Here is a 24174-nt window from a genome sequence, read left to right as displayed (position 1 = left end):
TGTACAAACAAGTGGGCGGGACATGTCTTACCTGTCCCACCCAGCCATCATCCTGTAAGTTATAACTCTTGCCAAGGCTTCAAATAAGAGGGCTCACTTCTAAATAAGGTGTGTGGGCTCCAATTCCCTCAGCTTCAAGCAGGCACATTTTTTTTTTTTTTTTTTGGTCTGTGCCGTGCGGCTTGTAGGATCTTAATTCCCTGACCGGGGATTGAACCCGGGCCCTCAACAGTGAAAGTGCAGAGTCCTAACCACTGGACAGCCAGAGAATTCCCTCAAGCAAGCAAAATTTTTTTTTCAATATTTAACCATTCTTTTTAAGTTTATTATTTATTTATTTATTTATTTTTGGCTGTGTTGGGTCTTTGTTTCTGTGCGAGGGCTTTCTCTAGTTGTGGCAAGCGGGGGCCACGCTTCATCGCGGTGCGCGGGCCTCTCACTATCGCGGCCTCTCTTGCTGCGGAGCACAGGCTCCAGACACGCAGGCTCAGTAATTGTGGCTCACGGGCCTAGTTGCTCCGTGGCATGTGGGATCTTCCCAGACCAGGGCTCGAACCCGTGTCCCCCGCATTAGCAGGCAGACTCTCAACCACTGCGCCACCAGGGAAGCCCCCTAACCATTCTTACATTTGTAGAATTATCCCAGTGTGATTTTTTTTTATTATTCCCCCAGATTTAATTCACCAGAAATATATTTTAAAATATTTTTAATCTGTATGTAGTGGGTATGATCTTGATGTACAAACTCAATTGTGACAGAAATATCACAGTTTTTATTACTTTTAAATCAATTTACTTCCAACTTCAAGCACATATGCCCCTAGGTTGGCAGGAAATTCACTGTCAGTTATTCTTGAGTCCCCTTCCTATTACTAAGGTAGTATAAAGTTTCTGGGGTCTTACAAAGTACCAAGGCATTGGAGGAAACCCTTGTCATCAGTCATCTCTGCTCCCCAGCTGCTCCCAAGCCACCTATTCTTCAGTCCTACATCCCTGTGCTGCCATTTTCCCCAGAGGTTTTACTGCTTTCTAGAATATGCCAGAGCACACAGTACAGGTCCCTGATGTTTTAGGGAATTATAAATCTTTCTTTCTTACCAGTTCAAGGGAACTTCTTCTTGGCTTTCCTCTAAGGAAAAACTGGTCTCCACCATGAAAATACTTAAACTGATCTCTTCAGTGGAGTTTTTGCAAAAGAGGAGTGATAACCATTCAAAAATCCTTGAGGCAGCAGATTACAAATCATAAAGCTTGGGGCTGAGTGGGGTGTGGGGAAGAGTAGCTATAAAGAACAGCAACATAATTTGAAAACATGAACTGTGACATTTTGCATGTCTTCCATGCTTTATAACAGTTTCAACAGGACAAAAATATCATTCCTTCTCAGAATTTGGAAGAACTTCTTGCTAAAACCATCTGAGCTTCATACCTTTTCAGAGAATACCTCTTTTACAAGTGTTTCAATTTATTACATGGTTATTGGTATATTCAGATTTTCTGCTTTTTCTCTTTTTTGAATTTTATTTTTTTTATACAGCAGGTTCTTATTAGTTGTCTATTTTATACATATTAGTATATATATATCAATCCCAATCTCCCAATTCATCCCACCCCCCCACCCCGCTTTCCCCCCTTGGTGTCCATACGTTTGTTCTCTACATCTGTATCTCTATTTCTGCCTAAGCAAGCAAATTTTAATCAATGTTACGAAGTTCTATCAATTTCCCACTACTATGGGTCTAAAAACCAAATTTGAGATAGTATGTTTATTGATCATAAAAGATTGTCAAAAAGACTTCCCAGATAAAGTTTCCTAAGTGTTAAAACAGGCATTTTAAAGATGTTTCAGCTATATAACTGAAACAGTAGACAACTACCAATTACACTGCTCCTAGACATTAGTTTTAAATAATAATTATTATTCCTCTCTTCCTTGGGAGTATCATCCATGTCTCAAGGCAGGAAAAGACTGTCTTCTTAAAGATTTCTTTGCTTGGATAATTCAACTCAACAAACATTTCTTGAGCCCAACTGTGTGTACTTCACAGTACAATATAAAGATGAACAAGATAGAGGCACCACTCCCTGCCTCAAAGGCGTTCACCCGACACTCAGAATTAAGGCTAGGGACTTCCCTGGTGGTCCAGTGGTAAAGAATCCACCTTCCAATGCAGGGGATGCGGGTTCGATACCTGGTGGTGGAACTAAGATCCCACATGCGGCAGAGCAACTAAGCCCGTGCGCCACAACTACTGAGCCCACGCGCTCTGGAGCCCTCACGCCACAACTAGAGAGAAGCCCGCAGGCCACAATGAAGAGCAGTGAAACCCACGCCACAATGAAAGATCCCACGTGCCACAACTAAGACCCGATGCAGCCAAAAAAATAAAGAAAATAAAGAAATAAAATAAAGAAATATTAAAAGAAAAAAAATAATTAAGGCTAGAGATGCTAGGCCTAATTTGCACTTCGTTGAAAGTTGCAGTCCTATTAGAGAATCGCAAAACGCAATATTGCAGAACCCCGTGCAATTTTTATCTTCAAGATGCTATAGCAACGGGGTCCTGTGCCCAATTCAGACACACTGGTGTTGAAGACGTGCTGCTCCAAACGAGTCGACCTTGTCATCAGGTTAATTCCCAAAGTCCCTTCTCCCCTCTCACTTATAGCTACTTATCTTTCTCTGCCTTTATTTTATGACTTTTTCCACATAAAGCATTCTCTAAAATATTTGGGGGCAAGCTTTCACTCCATACTTCCTCAAGAGTGCAATAATACTGGAAGCACAGTTTGCAGGTCATTGTGAGAGGTCAGCGAGAAGCCCCCCGGTGTTAATCGCTTGAGTAATATTGTCTTCTCCTTTAGACCACACCATTAAATTGTTTTCATTACCCACAAAGGGGTTATTTGTGTCAGGGCAAATGAGATCTGACACAAATTCACACTGGCTAATTTCAACCTAACAAAATAGTTTATTCCTATAGCGAAAAGAACAAGACAAGGACAAAAAATGTGTTAAGTCTCCATGATATAGAGGCAAAAGGGAAGAAATGTATTAAATAGATGGGTCCTATCAGAGCAAATGATGTAGCTTTGATGTGGTATCTGGAAGTTGTGAGGGTCTACTCTGCAGGTTATTCTCCTAGAGATTGGGTTTGGGGGAGCACGTATTTTCTAAAGGCTTTTAAAGAAATGAAATTTTATATCAGAGATTTGGGTTTGGGTCTCTCTATTTCACTGAAGTTCTTCCATCTCTAAACCACCATTTGCTTTGTTCTTTCAGTCACCCAAATGTAAAATTCTGAAGCTGAAGTCATCCTTTTGCTGCTCCCCTCATGCCGATACGTCTCCACCTTCTGAGACATCTATCATTTTAATGTCTTTTAATTCCATCTTTCCTTTTCTTTTCTCACTGCTATCACAGGAACTCTTGCCTCTGAAGTGTTTATGCATGGGATGAGGGCATTCAGAACACTCTGGTAGTTTTTTCAAAGTATGCATGTCAGGGCTGTGCCAGCAGACCACTGAAGTAGAAGCTGGTGTGTGTGTGTAGGAGGGGAGAGAGAGCTCCGCATATGTGGAAAATGTTCCCCGGGGGATCTTGATGCAAAGTAGCACCACATTCTGTAATGAATTGTCTGGGCCCTCTTTCCTCAACCCTCCAAACCAAGCACTTGCAACCAGTTAGAGCCCATCTCTGATCGGGAGGAATCTGAGGAGCCCCAAGCCTCAGTTCAGCCTTAACCCTGGTGTCTGCCTTATATCCCAGCCCCACTAATTAGGTCTCCATAGTGACCTGACACTCAAGGTCTGCTGAGGCTGGGCCTCCCCCCAGCTCCTGTCAGTCTCTCAGGGACCGTCCGGCCCTCCGCCCATCGTGCATCCATCCGCCCATCGTGATCCCAGCTGGGCCTGGGTCGATGATCAGGTTCCCGTTATCCACAGCCAGGTTTCCCTGACCCTGACTTCCAACTGCTGCTCCCAAGAGGGCTGCCTGTACCTGGTTGCTGCAGGAAGTGGCATCTGTTGTCCCCAGCTCTCCTGGCTGGATCCCAAACCCTTCCTTGGTGGCTCCTGGGCACTATTCTCGGGCCCGTGCTGTCACTGAGGACCCGCCACTTTACACTTTACTGTGTGGCACTCCCTCAGTACCTCCTTTAACAGCAGGCACAGGCCTTTGTGAGCCTGCCCAGAGCCAGCTCCCTCCCTCCACTGTGACCCCTACAGCCCAGCCCCCACCTGCCAGCCGCCCCAGCCTACACCTGCTGCAGAGCTCGGACAGTAGCAGCTCCACCTGAACGTGGCCAGCCCCCACCTGCACTACTTCCTGAACCCTACAGGGGGCTCCTGCCTATCCTGGTCTGGAATTGTGGGAAAAGCTCCACCTAGGTGGCCACCGGACCGCAGGGGGCCATCTGTCCTCTCAGGTCTCCAGGCATCCATTTCCCATGCCAAGGGAATGCCCAGAGAGCTCCCTAGGAAACTCCAGAGGAGCCCACAGCTGCTAGAGAACTTTATCTCCCATGGAGACATGAATTCAGCGAGCTTTGCACCCAGCCTTTCTTGCTCAGCATAGGAAGGGTGGTCTCAGCCTATGCCCTTGACTGACAAACATGGGACAGGCATTACTGTGCTCCAGAAAGTCTTCAACGGACCTTAAGAGAAAGAGGCCTCTCCTACAGAACCCTCGGACCCTAGCCTACTCTCTTTTCCATTGTCCAGGGCTGCCTCTGGCCAATGAGCTCTGGCTTGGCTGTGTTCTCTGAATGGCCAGTGCCTCTAAACGATCCAAGGAGGCCACTCTCTCCTGAGACCCTGAAGCTTCTTGAGGCTGCCCTGAAATCCCAGGTTCCCAGAGCCTAACCTGGGGGCTTTGGAGGGGCTGCAGAGCCAGATCCCAGGGAACTCCTCGGTTTAGAGATCCCCATCCTTCTCTGCCAGATCCTGAAGGCCACGGCTCCTCCACTCTATAATCACTGAGACCACCCCCAGGCTGAGCCCAAGCATCACTTTTCCATCTGGGGAGGTTCAGGCCTGACTCTCCCACCTAACAGTGAAGTCTCCTATGTTACTTCATTCCTGAGATTGAGGGAATCCAAGAAAGCCCTCAACTTAAGAACTTCCAGACTGTCCCTGCAGGGCCCCCAGGCTGGCCAATATTTCTCCCAAATGACAGAAATCCAGAATCCAGGGGTTGGTTCTTGGCATTGTCCTTGGGGACTGCATTCAGAGAGATTCCCTGAGTCAGGAGGGTCTACATGGCCCCTTATTATACAGAGGCCAACAAAGAAGTATCAGGAATCCTAAAGATTCTCCAGGCTCATGCCAATGCTGCCGTCTCTGAACTGCAAGTTGCCTTAAAGCAGAGGAACAAGATTTCCCCTCCAAATGAGGAGTCCAGTTATTACCCCATAAATTAGCATTAACCTTTTGTAGGACCACGTCAATGTCCTTCTGAGGGTCCATCCCATGCTACTGAAGAGACACAGTTTCAGCTTCCAAGCTGCACAGAGAGCCAATGGAGCGCCCAGAACCACTCAGGTCTGCTGTGCCACTTCAACATCCTTATGTTCCCTAGCCTCAGTGACAGCACTGAACTCCACTCGGAGATGGCATTCAAAAGTCTGCCATGTCATGGTTAGAGAAAAGGCCATGTGAGGACACAGCAAGGAGACATCCATCTACAAGCCAAGGAGACAGGTCTCAGTAAAAACCAGCCCTGCTTGATCTTAGACTTCCAGCCTCCAAACTGTGAGAAAATAAATGTGTGTCTGTAAGCCTAAACAAAAAGGCTTGCCATGTGTCTCTGGAGAAACAGCAAGACACCTAAGCGGCCATGCAGATCCTAGGAACTTGGCTACATGCTTTCCAGCATCTGGACCCTCAGGAATAAACTCACTACAACTCCTTTGGAACCCAGAGCCTTCCACAGAACGTCAGACCTAGCGATGAGGAGCCCCAGGATCGAGGAGCTTGGAACGTGTCCTGGGGAGGAAAACACGGACCTCTCAAAGGAGGAATTGTTCGAGTGACAAGTTCTGACCTTTCGCACAAGGCCCATTTGCAGGGTTCTTGAGGTGACCCAGTCATGAGGTGGAGTGCTCTGAATACAGCACTTATCTCATAAGCTTTGCCCTGGACCCAGACAGGCAACTCAGAGCAGATACAGAGCAGGAACAGACCGTTCCCTGACTCATCGGCGAGTCCAGATCTGAAAGCCCAGTAACGTATAAGCTCTAAGCGGGAGCCCTGGGCCTGTCTCAGCCACGCAGCCCCACTCCACCTCCCGTCAGTGCTCAAGACTGGCGATAAGGAGCCTCACCCTGGAAACAGGCACAGGCCCTAGTGAAGACAAGGAAGCCTCTAAGAAAACACCTCTCTCGCAATCGAGGAGACATCATGAAACGACACACATGGCTGGTCCTCATAAAACTGAAGGAGCAAATTAAATGAGACCTAAGTCATTCAAAGTGCCGTGCATCACAGTAGCTGGGTCCTGGGCTAGTTAAGGCCAAGGGGTCAAACTCAGCAGCCAGGGCCAGCCTCGTGGGCATGAAGCCTGTGCAGTCACAAGTCACTCACAAGGGCCCCGCGCCTGGCTTAAAGCTCTGCTGTTGCAGCTTTGAAATCCTAAGTGTACCTTTGAACTTATTTTTTTGTAAGTGAAGTTTGACGGTACAATGAGCACGAGTGTGAGTAGAGGAGATGTGCAGAAGAAAGGAAAGTAGCACTTCTTTCCCCTGCCTTTTTGTTATAATTTAAAAAAATTTTTTTTTATTGAAGTATAGTTGATTTACAATGTTGTGTTAATTTCTGCTGTACAGCAAAGTGATCCAGTTATACTTATATATACGTTCTTTTTTATATTCTTTTCCATGATGGCTTATCACAGGATATTGAATATAGTTTCCTGTGCTATACAGTAGGACCTTGCTGTTTATCCAGTCTATATATAATAGGTTGCATCTGCTAACCCTAAACTCTCAATCCACTCTCAATCCTCCCCTTTCCTGCCTCTTTTACAAGAGGTCCACAAATTACGTAGCTGGACCTGTCAGCAGCCCTGATGTAATTGCTTCCCAAGTAACATAAACTCCAGGTATTTTCTGGAGCTCCCTCAACCTCTAGTCCCATGCCTCCCAAAGAAATCTCCTTTGATGCCTTTGAGGGTCACTCCTCACACAAGTCAATTCCCATCCCAGCTTTACTTGCTACCCTCTTCAAATTTCCCCCAGCTCAAAACAAGACCACTGGTGAGAAGCAGGACATAGGGGGCCTGCATTCCAGGAAGAAATCATGTTAAGATACCCTAGGTTAGTAAGAAGGATCCTGAGTGACAGTAGGACCATCCCTGTGGTTATGACAAGGACAAGGATGGAGGCTGGGGCAGCCGCCTCCCAGTGACCCATCCAGTAAATATGTTTGTTAGTTCATTATATAAACATTTGTTGAGTACCTACTGTGTGCCAGGCACTGCAGAATGAAGATAGACACAGTCCTGACCTTGACAAGCTCCCAGTCTAGTAAGAAGTAAGGGCATTTAGCAAATAAATTGTAATAAAGTGAGCTAAATACCTTTATGCATATAAATAGTGTGCTATAGAAGCACTGCATAATTAACTCTGCCTGAGAGAGTCAGACGATATCACAGAGGAGGATCCTGAAAGATGGATAGGAATTTGCCCTGCTAAGAAAAACCACAAGGAGTATCAAGCCGTCCCTGCATTCCTCCAGAGGGGTGGTGAGAAGCCTGACACAACGGAAGCATGGGCTGGGGGGTGGGGGTGAAGAGGCATTTGGAAAAGAAGACTGGGAACAGAGCTGTGAAAGCGGCCTTGCAATTCCAACTAAGGAATTTGAGTTTTATGTAGTATGTAGGAGGAGCGAGAAAAGATCAGAGTTAATTGTGCTTTTTAGGAAGATCCCTGAGCTGGTGGTATGGAGGAAGGCCTGGGGCAGGGAAAACATGGAGGAAGGAATCCAGACAGACTCAATGTTAAGCAACAGAATGGCGATGGTGGCTTCAGCACGGTCTTAGTACAGTGGCAGGGGCAGAGCTAGCTTCTCATGGTTTAAGGTATTAAGAAAACAGGATAATAAATGGAAGGAGACAGAGCAGTAGTTAGAAAAGGGAGGTAAGATCAATGGTTATATTTTTTAATGACCAAAAATAGAGCACAGGAGAGCAAGAATAAGGATGAGGCTCCTGGGGAGGTGGGAAATGACTCTCACAGAAAAGCTAGAAGGTTACAGGGGGGTGGCCTTTGTAGGTTGGCTAAGCCTGTGAAGGGAGGGAAATTAGGGGAATTCATGCCAGGTAACTTCTATCTTCTTGGTTAGAAGGAAGCAAGGAAGGAGAAGTCAGCTGGGAGGGGGAAAAGGGCAAAGCTCAAAAGCCTCAAGGAAAGTGGGAAAAGTTTGATTAGGTCCAATCTTGTTTTTGCCAGTCCCCTGCCCCTGAATCCTAGTTCCCATGATGGATCCCTGCTTCCTGCTTCCAGATCTCTCTGACCTTGGCCAACTGCTTATTCCACCTTTGTCTCCTACCAGATTTCCACAAGCTCATGCCCCACTGGACTGCTCCCCTTCTGCTCCCCTGCAGTCCCCGTTGGTCCTCCCTGGCTGCTCCTCCCTCCCCGTGTAGACTGGGCCTGCTAGTGACAGATGTGCTTTCCTGCAGTACCTACTATGACGAGCCAGCTCCGTCTCTCTCGGGCATCTGAGCTACTTACCGCCCACAGAGCCCTGGGCCAATCCCAGCAGTCCCCTAAGTGATCTCTCCCTCTCCAGCCCACCTCGCAACTCCCACCTTCTTCTCAACCCACCAATACCCCAAGATCCTACAGGGGCTCTCCACTGCCAGATGAGGCAACTTAGCTATGGGCTTATGACTGGCCACAGACCTATTTAACTTAGCCTGCAGGGCTTTTAACAAAAGTTGAACTGTCCAGTGAGCCACAGGTGCCACCCCTCCCTAGTGCCTTATTCCTACCCTAGGCCCAATCCACACACCAACGTGTTCTACTCAGTCTCTGTAGACACTTGACAATAAAGTCCACACAATCTCAGGATTCAACGCCTTCCAATCTCTGGTCCAGTCACTTCTCAAACCATGCAAAGCCCTTATTCCAGAAATCTGACTGCCCTGTCCCCCACCTCCTCCCTGTCCCGGCCCTGGCATGGTCTCCCTAGATGTATGTATGCCTGTCTCCTACCCTATCTTTCCCCCTATCAGTAAGGCCTTACCCTCTCCTCTCTACTTGTCACACTGAGATCCACTCATATCCCCTCTCTTCAAGGAGGCCTCCAAAGACCATCCAAACCCACAGCACTATTTGCCTGGACCCTTCACTTGGCTCTTGTATATATTTCTTTGTTTCTTTTTATCTATATTTCTTTTTTCTATATTTCTTTTTATCTTGTTTTGGTAAGCTTCTTCGTTCCTCAGATAAGCCTATAAATAGGGTTCCCTATAAGTCATTCGCCCAAAAAGCCACACAGAGCAGATCTGCCATTGTGTAATCTATCTCATACATAACCCAACCGTTGACTCAAACCACGGCTATCTCCTGACAACCATAAAACATCAGAGCAGCACAGATTCGTAGCCTTCAGGACAGAGGCCATGTCTTATAGTTAGTATACTGCCTAAAATCAAGTAGGTACTCAATAAATGTTTATGATGAGAAAGTATAAAAAGCAGAAATCTCTTCTTGTTAAGAAAATGTAAAGGATAAAACAGGCCCACTGTAAACTCTCTGACTTGATGGAAATAAACAACTTATTGTTTATCACTGCCACTCAGGCACCCAAGCACAGGTGTATTTCACCAAAGCAAGAAGAGAGACCCACAAGAAGAAGCAGAAACTAGGAAATCTGGAGCTCTGGCCCCAACACTAGCAATGATTTACAAGATGAACTTGGATAAATCTCTCAACAGGTATTGATTTTCTAGGTAATGGGATCTTTCCTTCTCACACTCTGCAGAGCTATGATACCAGTCTGGTGAGGAGGGGGAAAGAACAGGTACCTGGACTACAGCAGGGGGAAGGGCTGCCCATCTGGTGTACCCCCGCCAATACTGCCTGGTTTGCCCACGCTTTATACCAGCTTCCATGTTGACCCCTAGGTCTGTGACAGGCTGTGATTCCAGCAAACACCCTTTACTCCTAATTCCTCCCCAAAATGTTTGCTTTAGCTACACAATGAATGCAGTCCCCAGTGGACATTTTAAAAGTACAAACAATGTTCACATGGATTTGGTAAAAATTCTACCATGGATCAACATATACCATGCTATTCCAGGTGTTAAGTTAGTCAAGTGATGTGACAGGTAACAACCACATTCTCCTTTGGCAGAAGTCAAGGCCCTGAGAGAGGGCATGACTGAGTTCTGGAACTCTAATCCTTCCAGGAGGCTGGGTGCAGGACAGTTGGATGTAGTTGGGTAATGAAACTTCTCTGTTAAGTGAAATAAGTCAGACAGAGAAAGACAAATGCTGTACACACCACATATATGTGGAATCTTTAAAAAAAAAAAAAACAAAAGGCTGAGTTCACGGAAATGAAACAGAATGGTGGGTACCAGAGGCAGGGGGAGGAGGAATGGAAGATGTAGGTCAAAGGTACAAATTTTCAGTTAGAAGAAGTGTAAGTTCTGAGGATCTAATGTATAGCATGATGACTGTAGTTAATAATACAGTAGTGTATACTTGAAAGTTTCTGAGAGTGTCTCTTAAGCATTCTCACCACAAAAAAAGGAACAGAGCTAACTATGTGACAGATGAAATGTGTTAATTATCTTGATCTTGGTAGTCATTCCGCAATGTATATGTCTATCAAATCATCATGTTGTATACTTTAAAAATATACAATTATATTTGACAATTATTCCTCAATAAAGTTGGGGGAAAAAAAACAAAGAGGTAGAACTTGAGAAGTGTTCCTGTACCTTGTACTCAGGAAATATTCAATAATTGTTCCGGCTGAAGAGGAAGGTTTCAGGTTTCTAAAAAGATGAAAAACCAGAAAAAAACCATTCTGAAGGAGAGAGTGTGATAGGGAAATAAAAGAAGCTGAATGGATTTAGATTAACAGAACTGAAGGGGTATATGGAGGAAACAGAAGCAGGAAGAAGGCAGAGCAGTGATTACACTGGAAACGACGACAAAGATTTGGTAAAATGACTTTTGAACTGACTGCAAAGGAAGGCATCTGAAACAGTAAAGCAGGAAAAAAATAAAAAAAGAACCAAAAGCCAGACTTGAGATAACAAAGGGCCACATACAGCAGCGGCAGAAGGGGAGGAACAGACTCCTAAAAATGTGGGGTTATTTGTAGTGAGGTGGATGGACCTAGAGTCTGTCCTACAGAGTGAAGTAAGTCAGAAAGAGAGAGACAAATACCGTATGCTAACGCACATATATGGAATCTAAGAAAAAAAAAAAAAAGGTCATGAAGAACCTAGGGGTAAGACGGGAATAAAGACACAGACCTACTAGAGAATGGACTTGAGGACACGGGGAGGGGGGAGGGCATGGACATACATACACTACCAAACGTAAAATAGCTAGTGGGAAGCAGCCGCATAGCACAGGGAGATCAGCTCGGTGCTATGTGACCACCTAGAAGGGTGGGATAGGGAGGGTGGGAGGGAGACGCAAGAGGGAGGAGATATGGGGATATACGTATATATATAGGTGATTCACTTTGTTATAAAGCAGAAACTAACACACCATTGTAAAGCAATTATACTCCAATAAAGATGTTAAAAAAGAAAAAGAAAGACATCCACTCTTCAAACATTAATGAATGCTTACTATGTCATACACAGATATGAATCAAATTATCGCAAAAATAGATGAGCACTAAAAATGGAGTTATTTACATTAATGGAGGGAATACCATTGTGTGAGAATCTACAGTAAAGAAACCCTAAAGTTGGAAAAAAAAGAAAAAAAAGAAAAGGTATCAAGAAGTGCAGACAATTTGAAAAGGTGGGATGGAGAGGCATAGAGTGATGGATTTTTTTAAAATTTGAAGTTATCTTCCCTCTAACATCAGACGTTGAGGTTTTCTCAATCACCACGTTCCCCCTCAGAATGGAGGGGTCTGTCACACTGTATTGTTGGGGGCAGCACCTGAGAAGCGATGATATTTTTGCCCTCATTCATTTACAGCTTGCCTGGAAGCAAAGGTCCCTCTCCCGAAGGCCCCTGCTGCAATGACATGAAGCCCAGAGGAAAAGCATCTGCCACAAAGGTGCTCCTTTGATTAGCTGTTTTCAAGACAAAAGTACAAACACCCCTGGACAAGACGTACTGAGTAGTGGTGCCTGGGTGGCTTGACTCTGAAAAGAATTAGTCATTCTGATATGACTGCACAGCAACAAGCAAACTCTTGAGTGCCAAAAATCTGATCGTTTCACTCAGCGTTTCTTAAAGCAAAGCTTTAACTTTCTTTTTTTTTTTTTTTTAACAGATATTTGATTACAAAGGCATGCAAGGCAGCAAACATTGAAAGCAGGCTTCTGTGATGTAGAAGCCACTACAAGGTCACAGAAGCTAAAAACAAACGTTTCAGAATTCCTGGGGACTGTAGTTAGTTTCTCTTCACTCCTGGTTTCTGTGTGTGTGCGTGCATGCGTGCGTGCGTGTGTGTGTGTGTGTGTTCCCAATTCTTTTCAGACAAAGGGCAAATTTCCCAATCCTAGTAAAGGTGGTAATAGTACTTGGTTAACTAGGAATCCTGGTAGGATTCATTAGCAAGATGGGGACAGTTTCTCATGAGGAATGTTTTCCAGATCCACACACAAGATGTTGGTGCTATATTACAGGATTCTTATTAAGCTAACACTTGATGGTCAGGGTCTCACTTACCATGTTTTATTCATAAATGTTGCAAAAGCAAAATGAATTATTAATGCAAAGATCATTTGGCAGAGATAGGAATCATTAACAGAATTTCACCGGCACTGGGGGCGGGGGGCGGGGTGTTGGTAGAAGACGGTTTATAGGGACTAGCATTGCAAGACAGAGCTTTTCAGATCTGTGGTGACCGTGTTTTCAGATTGGCCTGGGTCTTCAGGAACTGAACTGGTGCCATTGGTCTGCTGTCGAATAGCCTTTGCAAAGCACATCCAGTTAGCTTCCTCCTGGCTACATGTCCACAATACAAAAGCTGCCGTTATGATGGCGCCAACAGTAGGTCCCTAGTCCCCCTCTCCACAGTACCTGCGACATTACTGGGGAAACAAGAGCACTCTGCTTGAATACAGGGCAAGGCTCTTCAGAGTACCTAACTCTTCTTAGTACTTACTATGTAAATTGTTTAGTACTTTCTATGTGTCAAACACTACACTAGGTGTTTTATGTGCATTGTCTCATTGTATCTGTAAAAACTTGCCATGCCAGGGGTACTGATATTATCCCCATTTTACAGATGGGGAAACTAAGTCACAGGGAGGTCAGGTGAATTGCTCAGGGTCACGCAACTTGGAAGCTGCAAAGCCAGGATTTAAATCTGGTTCCCTCCCTATTCCAAAGCCCCTACTCTTGCCATCTACTTTAATGAACATAAAGTTTGAAGAATGTGGAGCTGTCATTTCCTGGGAGATGTTGTCATAACTGTCACCAAGCTGCAGAATCTTTAAAACAAATCAAGAGCAAGGTAAACATCGAGAGATCAAGTACCTTTACTGAAATAAACATAACTAGAAATTAAGGGAGATGCAAGTTATAAACGTCATTACGTGGGTAGATGTTGTTCTAGCCCTATCACTTTCAAGAGGCTGCTAATTAACCTTGAAAAATTGGTTCCTGGAGCCAATCTGCTTGGATTTGAATCTCAGCTCTGCTGCTAATCTTGGGCAAGACACTGAACCTCTCTGGGCCTCAGTTTCCTGGTAATAATAACAGAACCTCCCTCATAGGGTTGTCATGAAGATTAAATGCAATAAAACGTGTCTCAGAACCATGTACTGCACACAGTGAATATCAACTATTATTATTTTTTCCAGTATGGGTCTATGGGGAAGATGCTTAAGTCCATCCGAGTTTCCTCATCTATTAAACAGATCTGCAGAGAGTTGTTATGAGGGTTAAATGAAATAAAATCCTGTAAGCGTGTAAGATGCAGACCTCCTCATAGTAAGCAATTAAAAAATGTTCGTTTGTTTTCCTCTTCCCAAGAGAGACCTCAGTTTCCCACCCTATGAAATGGGATACCCACTCACTCCCCTCATGCCATTGTTTACCTCACAGGCATGTCACAGCCAGAGCCTGCCAAAGGTCAGGCTGCACATGAAGAAACCTGGGTTCTACTTTTATTTCCAGCTTTTGAAAAGCCACTCCTCTAAACCTTGATTTCCTCACTTATTCCTTCTGTTATAACCTCAACGAGTGTGTTCCAGACAGCGTGCTACATGTTAGATATGCAAAGGTAGATAAATAAGGTACAGACCTCAACTTCAAAGAGTGTACACCCTAGTTCAAGATAAAGGCATGTAAACAAATGAAGTACACTGATTGAGGTATGGACAAGATAGAGAGTGGCCCAAAGGAGGTAGGATCAGATTTATCTACGCAAGATTCAGAGAAGATAAGACCTTGAGTTGAATCTTACAAGACGAATGCAAGTTTCCCAGGCAGAACAAGAGGAAAGGTATTCCAGCTGAAGCAAAGGCCTAGCAATGCAAAGTGAAAAACTGTAAATAATTACTTATAGCTGAGTAGAGGGTGCATTTAGGGGAGTAGCAAGAAAATAGGATAATGCTATCTTCCCCACTTACCGTACAGAATTTCCATGAGACCAAATGAGAATAATGTATTAAAACACTGAAAAAGACATAGTGTCGCAGAAATGTCATGTATGGTTATTAGTAGTACTCTAGCAAAGCTTATATGGCACTAAATTTTCACCCATTTCCTAGCATGAGAACTCCTGGTACTGTTTCTTCTCTTACCACCGCTTTGTCTCCCTCCCCTCTCCCCTGAGAGAAGGCAAAGTGGATTCAGTGTCGATCTGAGTGGAAAAGTAGAAGGGAGAAATAAAAAATTCCGGCTCTTTGTTTCAATGACCACAAACCTTTTCAAAGTCCCTTAACTGTAATGTTGCTCATATTTTTGAAAAGCTCTATCCTTATTGGCCAAAAAAGTAACCTGGACCCTAAGACCATGGCTTTTCAAGTGTTCTTCACTATAACCCATAGTAAAAAAAAAAAATATATATATATATATATATATATATACACACACACCATAATCCAGTCTCACACACACACAAACATTATGAAATACACTTATACCTACTATATGCAATGCACTCTGATATTTTCTCTTCTTTTCTACTTTATGTCATTTTTTAAAAAGTGTCAGTTACAATCTCCTAATTGAGTTCACTACTTGCTAGTAGGTCACAACTTGCAATTTGAAAAACACCATCCTAAGAGACAGGAAGGTTTATGAACGATTTCAAAGGTATGGTTCACAAATCCTTTGAATCTTTCTTTTCTTTTGCATTTTAAGATACTGCAGAATAAAAGAAAGCCCAGCCTATTTCCTTGAAAATAAAACATCCATGTGTGCACAGTTCACATAGTATGTTGTTTGACAATAAATAAGAGGTTTCCACATGGGGCATCTTGTGTGTTTGGGGTTGCTGTGGCTGATTAGGCTGGCTGACAAGTAAGATTTCAAAATACAGGAGTCTCTCTTAGGCAGGGTCTTGGTGCCCTGTGGAAAGTAGGATCATATGTCTCCAATGTCTTTTCGATGAGAACATTCAACAAGCAACTGGTGGTGCAGTGGTTGGGAGTCTGCCTGCCAATGCAGGGGACATGGGTTCGAGCCCTGGTCCGGGAAGATCCCACGTGCCTCGGAGCAGCTGGGCCTGTGCGCCACAGCTGCTGAGCCTGAGCTCTGGAGCCCGTGAGCCACAGCTGCTAAGCCCGTGTGCTGCAACTGCAGAGGCCCGCACTCCTGGAGCCCGTGCTCCGCAACGAGAGAGGCCACCGCAATGGGAGGCCTGCTCACCGCAGCGAAGAGTGGCCCCGGCTCGCCGCAACTGGAGAAAGCCCATGCGCAGCAACGAAGACCCAACGCAGCCAATAAATAAACAAATTAAATAAATAAAATAAAAAAATAAGCAACTTCTTTCACGTAAAGGGCCCATCACACATTATAACCCAGAAGTGAGCAGCATTCTGCCTCAGGGCTGCTGAAATGGGAACACAATGCCTAGATGCCTTTCCAGTCACACACAGATTTAAAATCCACATCGCCATCATCACTACCACCACCTCCCTCAAACAGGAAAGAATCTGCTCCCCATCCGGCTCTGTATGCTTTTTGTGTTCAACCAAAATCCTAAAGCCAGAAAGAAACACAAAGGTCATCTGGTCTACCCCTCTCCTTCCAAAGAGGACAGCCAACTAAACTTTTCTGGCTCAGAGCTGAGTTATTTCCCCTTGTACCTCAACATGCATCTAAGTTCCACGGGGCCTTCCTTGTGTTACTGCACAAGCTGTACATGTCTCTGCCATCACACTTCTGATTATACTGTTTCTCCTACATAGAATTCTTTCCCTCCTGCCAACACAAATCCCACCCATCCTTCCAGATCACACCCCAAGCTCCCTAAGAAGCCTTCCCCAAACTCTACAGCCCCTAATTATCCATTCTTCCTTCTCTGAAATGAGATTAAGCTCACTGAATACATGCAGCCCTTTGCCTCTTAGATGCTACTTAACAGACAGTTGATATATATTTATTGATTAACTTTCTAAGACTTAAAAGAAGTTACGTATATAAGAAACTTTAATCTTAAATTAACCTTTCCCACAAAATATATATCAAGGAGTAAATAGAAAGGTTTAGCATTTTATCATGAAGATATTTAAATCAGGTAATCATTAATGAAATTAGTATTAAGCTATTAATTTCCATATATTCAGAACCAATGACTACAGTGATGGTAGGTCCTGCCAGCCCTGCTGATTTTTCTAATGCATATACTATCATACGAGAGACTCCTGTATTAGGCAACCAAATTCTTACATGTACCAGATAGAGCAACTAAGGGGCTTCCTTCCTAAGGAACACCATGAAAGATGCTCTCATGGAAGGGGACTCTGTGCTTTGAACACAGTCAATCCACGAACTCTGTGTTGGCTTTGGCTACTTACTGTCATGGTAGGATTACTGAATTTCATAACTTGGAAAGAATTTAAAGTTTACCTATTCAACCTCAGATGAGGAAATTTAACCAAGAAAAGGTGAGCTAACATGCTTCAGATCACCCCTGTAGAAAATCACAGAGGTGGGGCTAAAACCCAAATCTGTTATCTGAAGGAGTCAGGAGCTGGAAGCCTAAAAACCTTATACCACCTAGTTCTTCAGTTTCATTTCCCCTGTCCCCAGACTTCTTGTCTTCCACCAGATCCCTCTGTCTCACCACTGAGGAACTTCCCCAGGTCCTCCACACCAAACTGTCTTCCTGATGTTAACCAATTCCCCAACGTTGTTTCATCTTGATGCCCTGACTTCTCTTAACCTACTCGGCAATCTCACTGTTTCTTCTGGTTTTGCCCTTATCCAACACCACACCTGCCCAAACCACATAGCTCTTTCATTTTAAGCCCTTCCATACATTCCAGACAGAGTTACATATGACACTGAAGCTGGTGACCATGATGACCATCTCACAAAAAGTCCTACCTAGGATGACAGAAGTTTTTTTTCCATCTCATGCTGTATATAATATAGAACATGCTGGAAAAAAGGTTTTCTCTTTAATTAGGCAGGTCGTTTCTCAAGATACATAGCCAAGCAAATGATTATGCTTGCAAGTTAAGCAGGGAAAGCAGCAGAGTTTGTTGACACTACCAATAAATACCAAAAACAGCAACAGCTCTAGCTCAAGAGTGGAAAAATGGATTAATGTGACTACTCCTTTTCTTACTGTTGTCTATGTTCTTGTCAAGACACTAAAAGGAGAATGCAGTGGTCAAAGCAGAAGACAGGACAAAGAGGAGGCCAGTAAAAAGTCCAAATAGAGCAAAACTAGCTACAGAGTGTGGTAATAAACATGTGGACTCCAAAGGCCAACTGGTCAGCCTTGGTTCCACCATTAATAACAAGTGACCTTGGGCATACTGCTTAAACTCTCCACTCAGTTTCTTCATCTGGTAGGGGGATGACAGTAGCACCTACCTCACAGGGTTGCCATGGGAATTAAATAAGTTAATATCTGTAAAACACTTAGGACAATGTTTGACACATATTAAACCCAACATAAATATTTGTTAACTAAAATAAATCCTCAGTTTGAAATTATTTTAACCATCACACTATGTGTCTGCTGACCTCCAAATCTTATTAGCAGTTTCAGGACCTGCAGACATCATGATGGTTCCCATACCACACCATATATACCCTGCATCCTCCGTTATGAATTGTTTCCCAAGAATTCATTTTATAGTTCCTTCACATTGGGAATTAAAAGGAATATACTCCTGGCTCTCTCTCAATAATGGTCCCCATGGCTGCAGCCACCACACATGGTGAGAAAATGACCTCTCTAACGTAGAACACAAGGCCTGTGAAGCCACAAAAGTTCTTGTTTGCCCACATATCACAAATTCTACCTGTAACCCGGGACTGGAATTGGGGCACAACTGGCTACCTGCCATAGAGAAAACAAAATGAAGGGAAAATTCTTTGCCCCAAAAGTGTCTTCTTGGTCCTGGGCTCACAGTGGAGAGCAAAACTCCTCAGAGCTGTTTAAACTCTGTCTTAAAGACTCTGCTCCCTCCGTTTCTTCATTTCCTTCTCATCAGCCTCTTGGCTACACTAGTTTTGATCTTCTCAAGGTCACCAAACAACTACCACTCTGCTAAGACCGCATCTGACTCCACCTCTCGGGAGTATTAACATTGCTGATACACCCTTTCCTTCTCACAGCTTCCAGGCCATCGTATTCTCCTGGGTCTTCAGGCTTCTCCTTTTCCTGGGCTCTTGTGACGTTGCTCCCTGCCTTCCCACCCTCCCTACGTTGGAGGACCCCAGGGCTTGTTCCTCGGTCCTCTTCTCTCTTCCATCCACACTCACCTCCATGGTGGGCTCCTCCAGTCTTGCGGTTTAAAATACCATTTTTTTCCCCAAACGACTCTCAAATATAGATCTCCAGCCCAGACCTAAATCCTCAACTCTTGATTCAATAGGATCAATTCAACAGGAGAAATTCAATTCACTGTCTAATAAAATCCTAAACTTAGCTAGTCCAAAGCCAGACTCCTAACCTTCCCCCCAAATCTCCTCTTCTGTCTTCCGCATCTCCACAAATGACGCGCTCCACCCTCCCCTCCTCCTCCCACCTTTCTTCATACCTTACCGCTCAGCAAATCCTATTGACTCTACCATCTAAAAAAATTCAGAATGCAGCCTTGTTGCATCACCTCTAGATGCCCTCTGGTCCTAGTCATTACCATCTCTCTTGAGTACCGAAATACCCTCTTAAGCAGTTCTCTGTTTTTACCCTTGCCCCACTACAGTACTTCCTCAAAACAGCAGCCAGAGAGATGCCATTAAAATTCAAGTCAGATCACGTCACTCCCTCGTTCAAAACCTTCCAAAGGCTTCTCCTCCTCTCCCTCAGAAAAGCAAAGGCTTTATGATAACTGTGCAGCCTGACTGAATCTGAGTCACTCCACCTCTACCACCTCAACTCTCTGACCTCATCACCTCCCCCCCTCTCTCCACGCCACTCCAGCCACACTGGCCCCCTTGCTGTTCAGCCTCCTACGCTCACTGCATCTCCTGCCTGGAACACCATTCCCCCCACACCCACATGGTTCACTCCCTCACCACTTTCCCATCTTGGCTAAAACGTCGCCTTCTAGGTGAAGCTGTCCCTCACAACACTTTTTAAAATTGCAAACTGTACCTGCTTAGCGCACTCCTTATCTCTCTTCCCTGCTTTATTTTTCCCCATTAGACCACTCAACATCTTATTTTACAAATTTTATAATAAAATGTACTATAAAATTATTTTGTTCGCCCCCATTAGAATACTTATATTGTCTTCCCCTATTAGAGTATAAGCTCCAGGCAGGTGAGGGTTTATGTCTGTTCCTGTTCACTGCTGCATTCCAACTACCTAGCAAGTGCCTTGTATACAGCAGGTGCTCAACAAATATTTGCTGAATGAAGGGGAATAATGGCTGACTTGGTTCCTCTTACCTAAGACAGTCATCACCGTCTTCATTAGCTTCATGGGTGTCCTCCGGTGGCTGATGGACCCACTTGTGTGCGGAGATAAGATGTTGGTTTTCCTCTTTACGTACATGTAGATCCGCAGGTACACCACGACCATAATGAAGAAGGCCATGAGGTTGGACACAGTCCAGAAAATGAGGTAACTCCTGCTATAAATGGGGGCCAGGGAAGAGCAGGCAGAGATGTCACAGAGGCAATTCCAGCCCAGTGTGGGGACAGCCCCCATAAAGATGGCAATGGCCCAGACGAACAAGATGAGCAGCGTCACTCTCTTTTTGGTCAGGTTGCTGTGGACTCGCATCCTCATGATTGACATGTGCCTCTCCACGGCAATAACCAACAAATTGGTCAGGGAGGCTGTTAAGCTAGTGTCCAGAAGCCCCTGGCGGAGAAACCAGCGGTTGACAGTCAGAGTTTTTGAAACTGGGCCAGTGTTAAACATCAGGTATACATAGGCAATTCCAGCAAAGAAATCTGCAGCAGCTAGGTTAGCCAACAGGTAGTAGAAGGGGAAATGAAACTTTCTGTTTTTGATTACTGCTGCGATGACCAGAGAATTAGAAAAAAAGATAAACAGGCAGAAAAATGTTCCAACACACAAAACAATTACAAGCTTCGTTCCTGTCCACTCATTGGCAGTGTCAGTGTTGCTCCTATTATAAAAAAAGTCCATCTGCTTATCATAGTAACACTCATTCATTGTGGAGAAGAACTGAACATCCTAGAAAGAAATTTAAAGAAGAAACAAATATCACTCTTTGGAAAAATCAATCACTAAACCACCAATTGCCATTGCTAAGCCCCTTGTTCTAGTCAACTCCTGTTAATCCTTCAAATCTCAGTGTACATGTCCTTTGCTCCAGGACCCTGGCCCCTGACCACCTATCACAGCATTTATATCGTATCAGTCATCGTTGTCTGTTTCCCAGTTTAGGTGCAAGCGCAGTGAGGGAGGGTCTGTGTCTATTTTGTTCACCATGATAACCCCAGGACCCATCTGCCCTGGCTGCCTCAAGACAGGTATTTGCTGAATGGTTGGCTGGCTGGTTGGCTGAATGAATGAATGGTCATGGAGGCAGGAATAGGTCAAATATTCTGAGCCTTGCAATAATCCCCCCTGCATTGGTAACAATTATAGCATAGCACGTTAAGGCTTCTCCTGGTGGTTTCCAGCTCATTTCTTATTTATAGGTTCTGTTCATTAATCAAGGGCAGGTTGGTAATGCCAGGCACATTCTTGCCCAGATAACAGGTGTTGAGTTACTCTTCACATGACCAAATGGCTTCCCCAAGAGATTAATTTTCTACCACTTCTGATTCCAATCCTGATCCTCCTTTTGCCATCTTTTAGTTTCAAACTACAATGACGACACTTGTTAAGCATGTGGTGCAGGGCTGGCGACTTTGGCCTCAATCCTCCTTCCTTACCTTTTTGTTCACTTCTTTCTTATTCTCCTAATCCAAATTGTACCAATGTGAGTTTGCATATTGGATTTTCCAACTCAATCACTTCAAGTCAGTTTCCTTCCCTGGGCTCTCTTCAACACTGATGGTAGTAGAAGACCAGGCCTCCATGGGTAAGACAAGGATCTGGAGTCCAAGGGTGTGAGAACACTCCTGTCAAGGAGGGGCAAGTCCTCCAGACACATGTCTGTAAGTAGACCTCAAAATGGGGTATCAAACAGACAGGCAAGGCACTAATCTCAGGACAAGATCTCTTGCAGCCCAAAAGTGAGGGATTCTGGCCAAGGAGGGGCTGGGCAAGGACTCAAACAATGCCCATCCATCTATGCTTATTAGGAAGACCAGGTGTTCTGCCTCACAGTAGTCCGGCTATAGCCATGAAATGTCCAATCAATGGAGACTGGGGTTGAAGGCCAGAAAATCTAGCTTCTGGGGAGAATGAACACGGGCTCTCTCTCAAGAAACAAGGCTACAACTTTTTTGCTGGAAAGCTGGAGATCCAGAAGGCCCAGGCACTGAGCAGTCCACTGGTGGGAATAAAGTGGCTCTAACAGTAAAAGCTTACTAGAAATCCCCAGCTCTTAAGGCTCTTATAAATTCTACAGTCCAATACCACATCCAGAATAAGGATAAGTGGATCAAATATCAGCATGAAGTAGTACAAAATAGAAATTTATCATAGACAGTCTTCTTTTTATATATTTATATTTTAATGGTATAATGATATTTTTAATGAATTAGATATATGCATCCCTGCTGTAAATAATGAAAGGTAAAATATCATTTTATATGCTTAAAATAAACAAAATGGGAGTGGTCTCAAGAGACAAATGGTTCTAGTGCCTTTCAATTACAAGGAAGGGGGATTCAATTTTAATAAAGACAAAACAAAGATACAACAGGGCAATATATCTACACTACATCATGATAATTTTCCCAAATTAAAACTATAGATCTACATGATAATTTTAATAGCTTCATAATATTCCAGTATGAATACAACACACCTTACTTAACTAATCCCTAACTGTTGCATATTTAGGTTGTTTCCAATATTTCACTTTTACAAGCAAGGCTACATCCTTATGCATTAATCTTTACACACTTGGCCAATTATTTCCTTAGGATTAATCCATGGATTTCAAGTTGATGAAGTAAAGAATATAAATTTATTTAAAGGTTTCTGATACATGTTGTTGAACTGCCCTTGAGACAGATCATATTTCTAATCCCACCAGCACATATAAGAGTTGAATAGCAGATACTAATCTACTGAAATTCAATTTTAATATCCAAGGGGAAAATGTAGCTTTCAACAGTATTGAAAGTACACAGAAATTCAAGACAAAAAAATCCAAAAACCACATAAGAAATTTTAATGATTATGTGTCTTCTTATGTGCGCAATTTCTTTTTTAATAAATAAATAAATTTATTTATTTATTTATTTTTGGCTGCGTTGGGTCTTCGTTGCTGCGCGCGGGCTTTCTCTGGTTGCAGCGAGCGGGGGCTACTCTTCGTTGCGGTGCGCGGTCTTCTCACTGCAGTGGCTTCTCTTGTTGCGGAGCATGGGCTCTAGGCTTGCAGGTTTCAGTAGTTGCAGCACGCAGGCTCAGTAGCTGTGGCACACGGGCTTAGTTGCTTCACGGCATGTGGGATCTTCCCAGACCAGGGCTCGAACCCATGTCCCCTGCATTGGTAGGTGGATTCTTAACCACTGCGCCACCAGAGAAGTCCCTATGTGTGCAATTATTATGTGTCCTATCACGAATGAAAAATCCTTTTTATTCTGCTATATGCTTTAGATAGCTAAGAGAAGCACATTTCTAATTTTAAAATTATATTATTCTTGATTAACTCATCAGTTTAATCAAGATTAAATTGTCAGAAAGATGTAGGAATTAACATACTACCAAAAAACTTTAAATTTTCCTAATTTCCTTTTTTTTTTTTAAACATCTTTATTGGAGTATAATTACTTTACAATGGTGTGTTAGTTTCTGCTTTATAACAAAGTGAATCAGCTATACATATACATATATCTCCATATCTCTTCCCTCTTGTGTTTCCCTCCCTCCCACCCTCCCTATCCCACCCCTCTAGGTGGTCACAAAGCACCCAGCTGATCTCCCTGTGCTATGCGGCTGCTTCCCACTAGCTATCAGTTTTACATTTGGTAGTGTATATATGCCCATGCCACTCTCTCACTTTGTCCCAGCTTACCCTTCCCCCTCCCTGTGTCCTCAAGTCCATTCTCTAGTAGGTCTGTGTCTTTATTCCCGTCCTGCCCCTAGGTTCTTCATGACCTTTTTTTTTTTTTTTTTTTAGATTCCATATATATGTGTTAGCATACGGTATTTGTTTTTCTCTTCCTGACTTACTTCACTCTGTATGACAGACTCTAGGTCCATCCACCTCACTACAAATAACTCAATTTC

The 24174-nt window shown here is 43.9% G+C and overlaps 1 protein-coding gene across 1 annotated transcript in view; it reads right to left on the bottom strand.

The window, feature by feature from the left end:
* LPAR3 (lysophosphatidic acid receptor 3) overlaps window positions 1-20988 on the bottom strand; it is a 47266-nt gene extending 26278 nt beyond the window's left edge. Inside the window, exon 1 of the mRNA XM_061186395.1 lies at window positions 20238-20988. Coding sequence (XP_061042378.1) covers window positions 20238-20973 — 736 coding nt within the window. The 5' untranslated portion in view covers window positions 20974-20988. The remainder of the gene's footprint in view (window positions 1-20237) is intronic.
* Window positions 20989-24174: the final 3186 nt, after the last annotated feature.

The sequence above is a fragment of the Eubalaena glacialis genome, chromosome 3, assembly GCF_028564815.1.
Source record: "Eubalaena glacialis isolate mEubGla1 chromosome 3, mEubGla1.1.hap2.+ XY, whole genome shotgun sequence".
In the NCBI taxonomy this organism is placed as follows: Eukaryota; Metazoa; Chordata; class Mammalia; order Artiodactyla; family Balaenidae; genus Eubalaena; species Eubalaena glacialis.
This window is presented reverse-complemented; position numbering and strand designations above follow the sequence as displayed.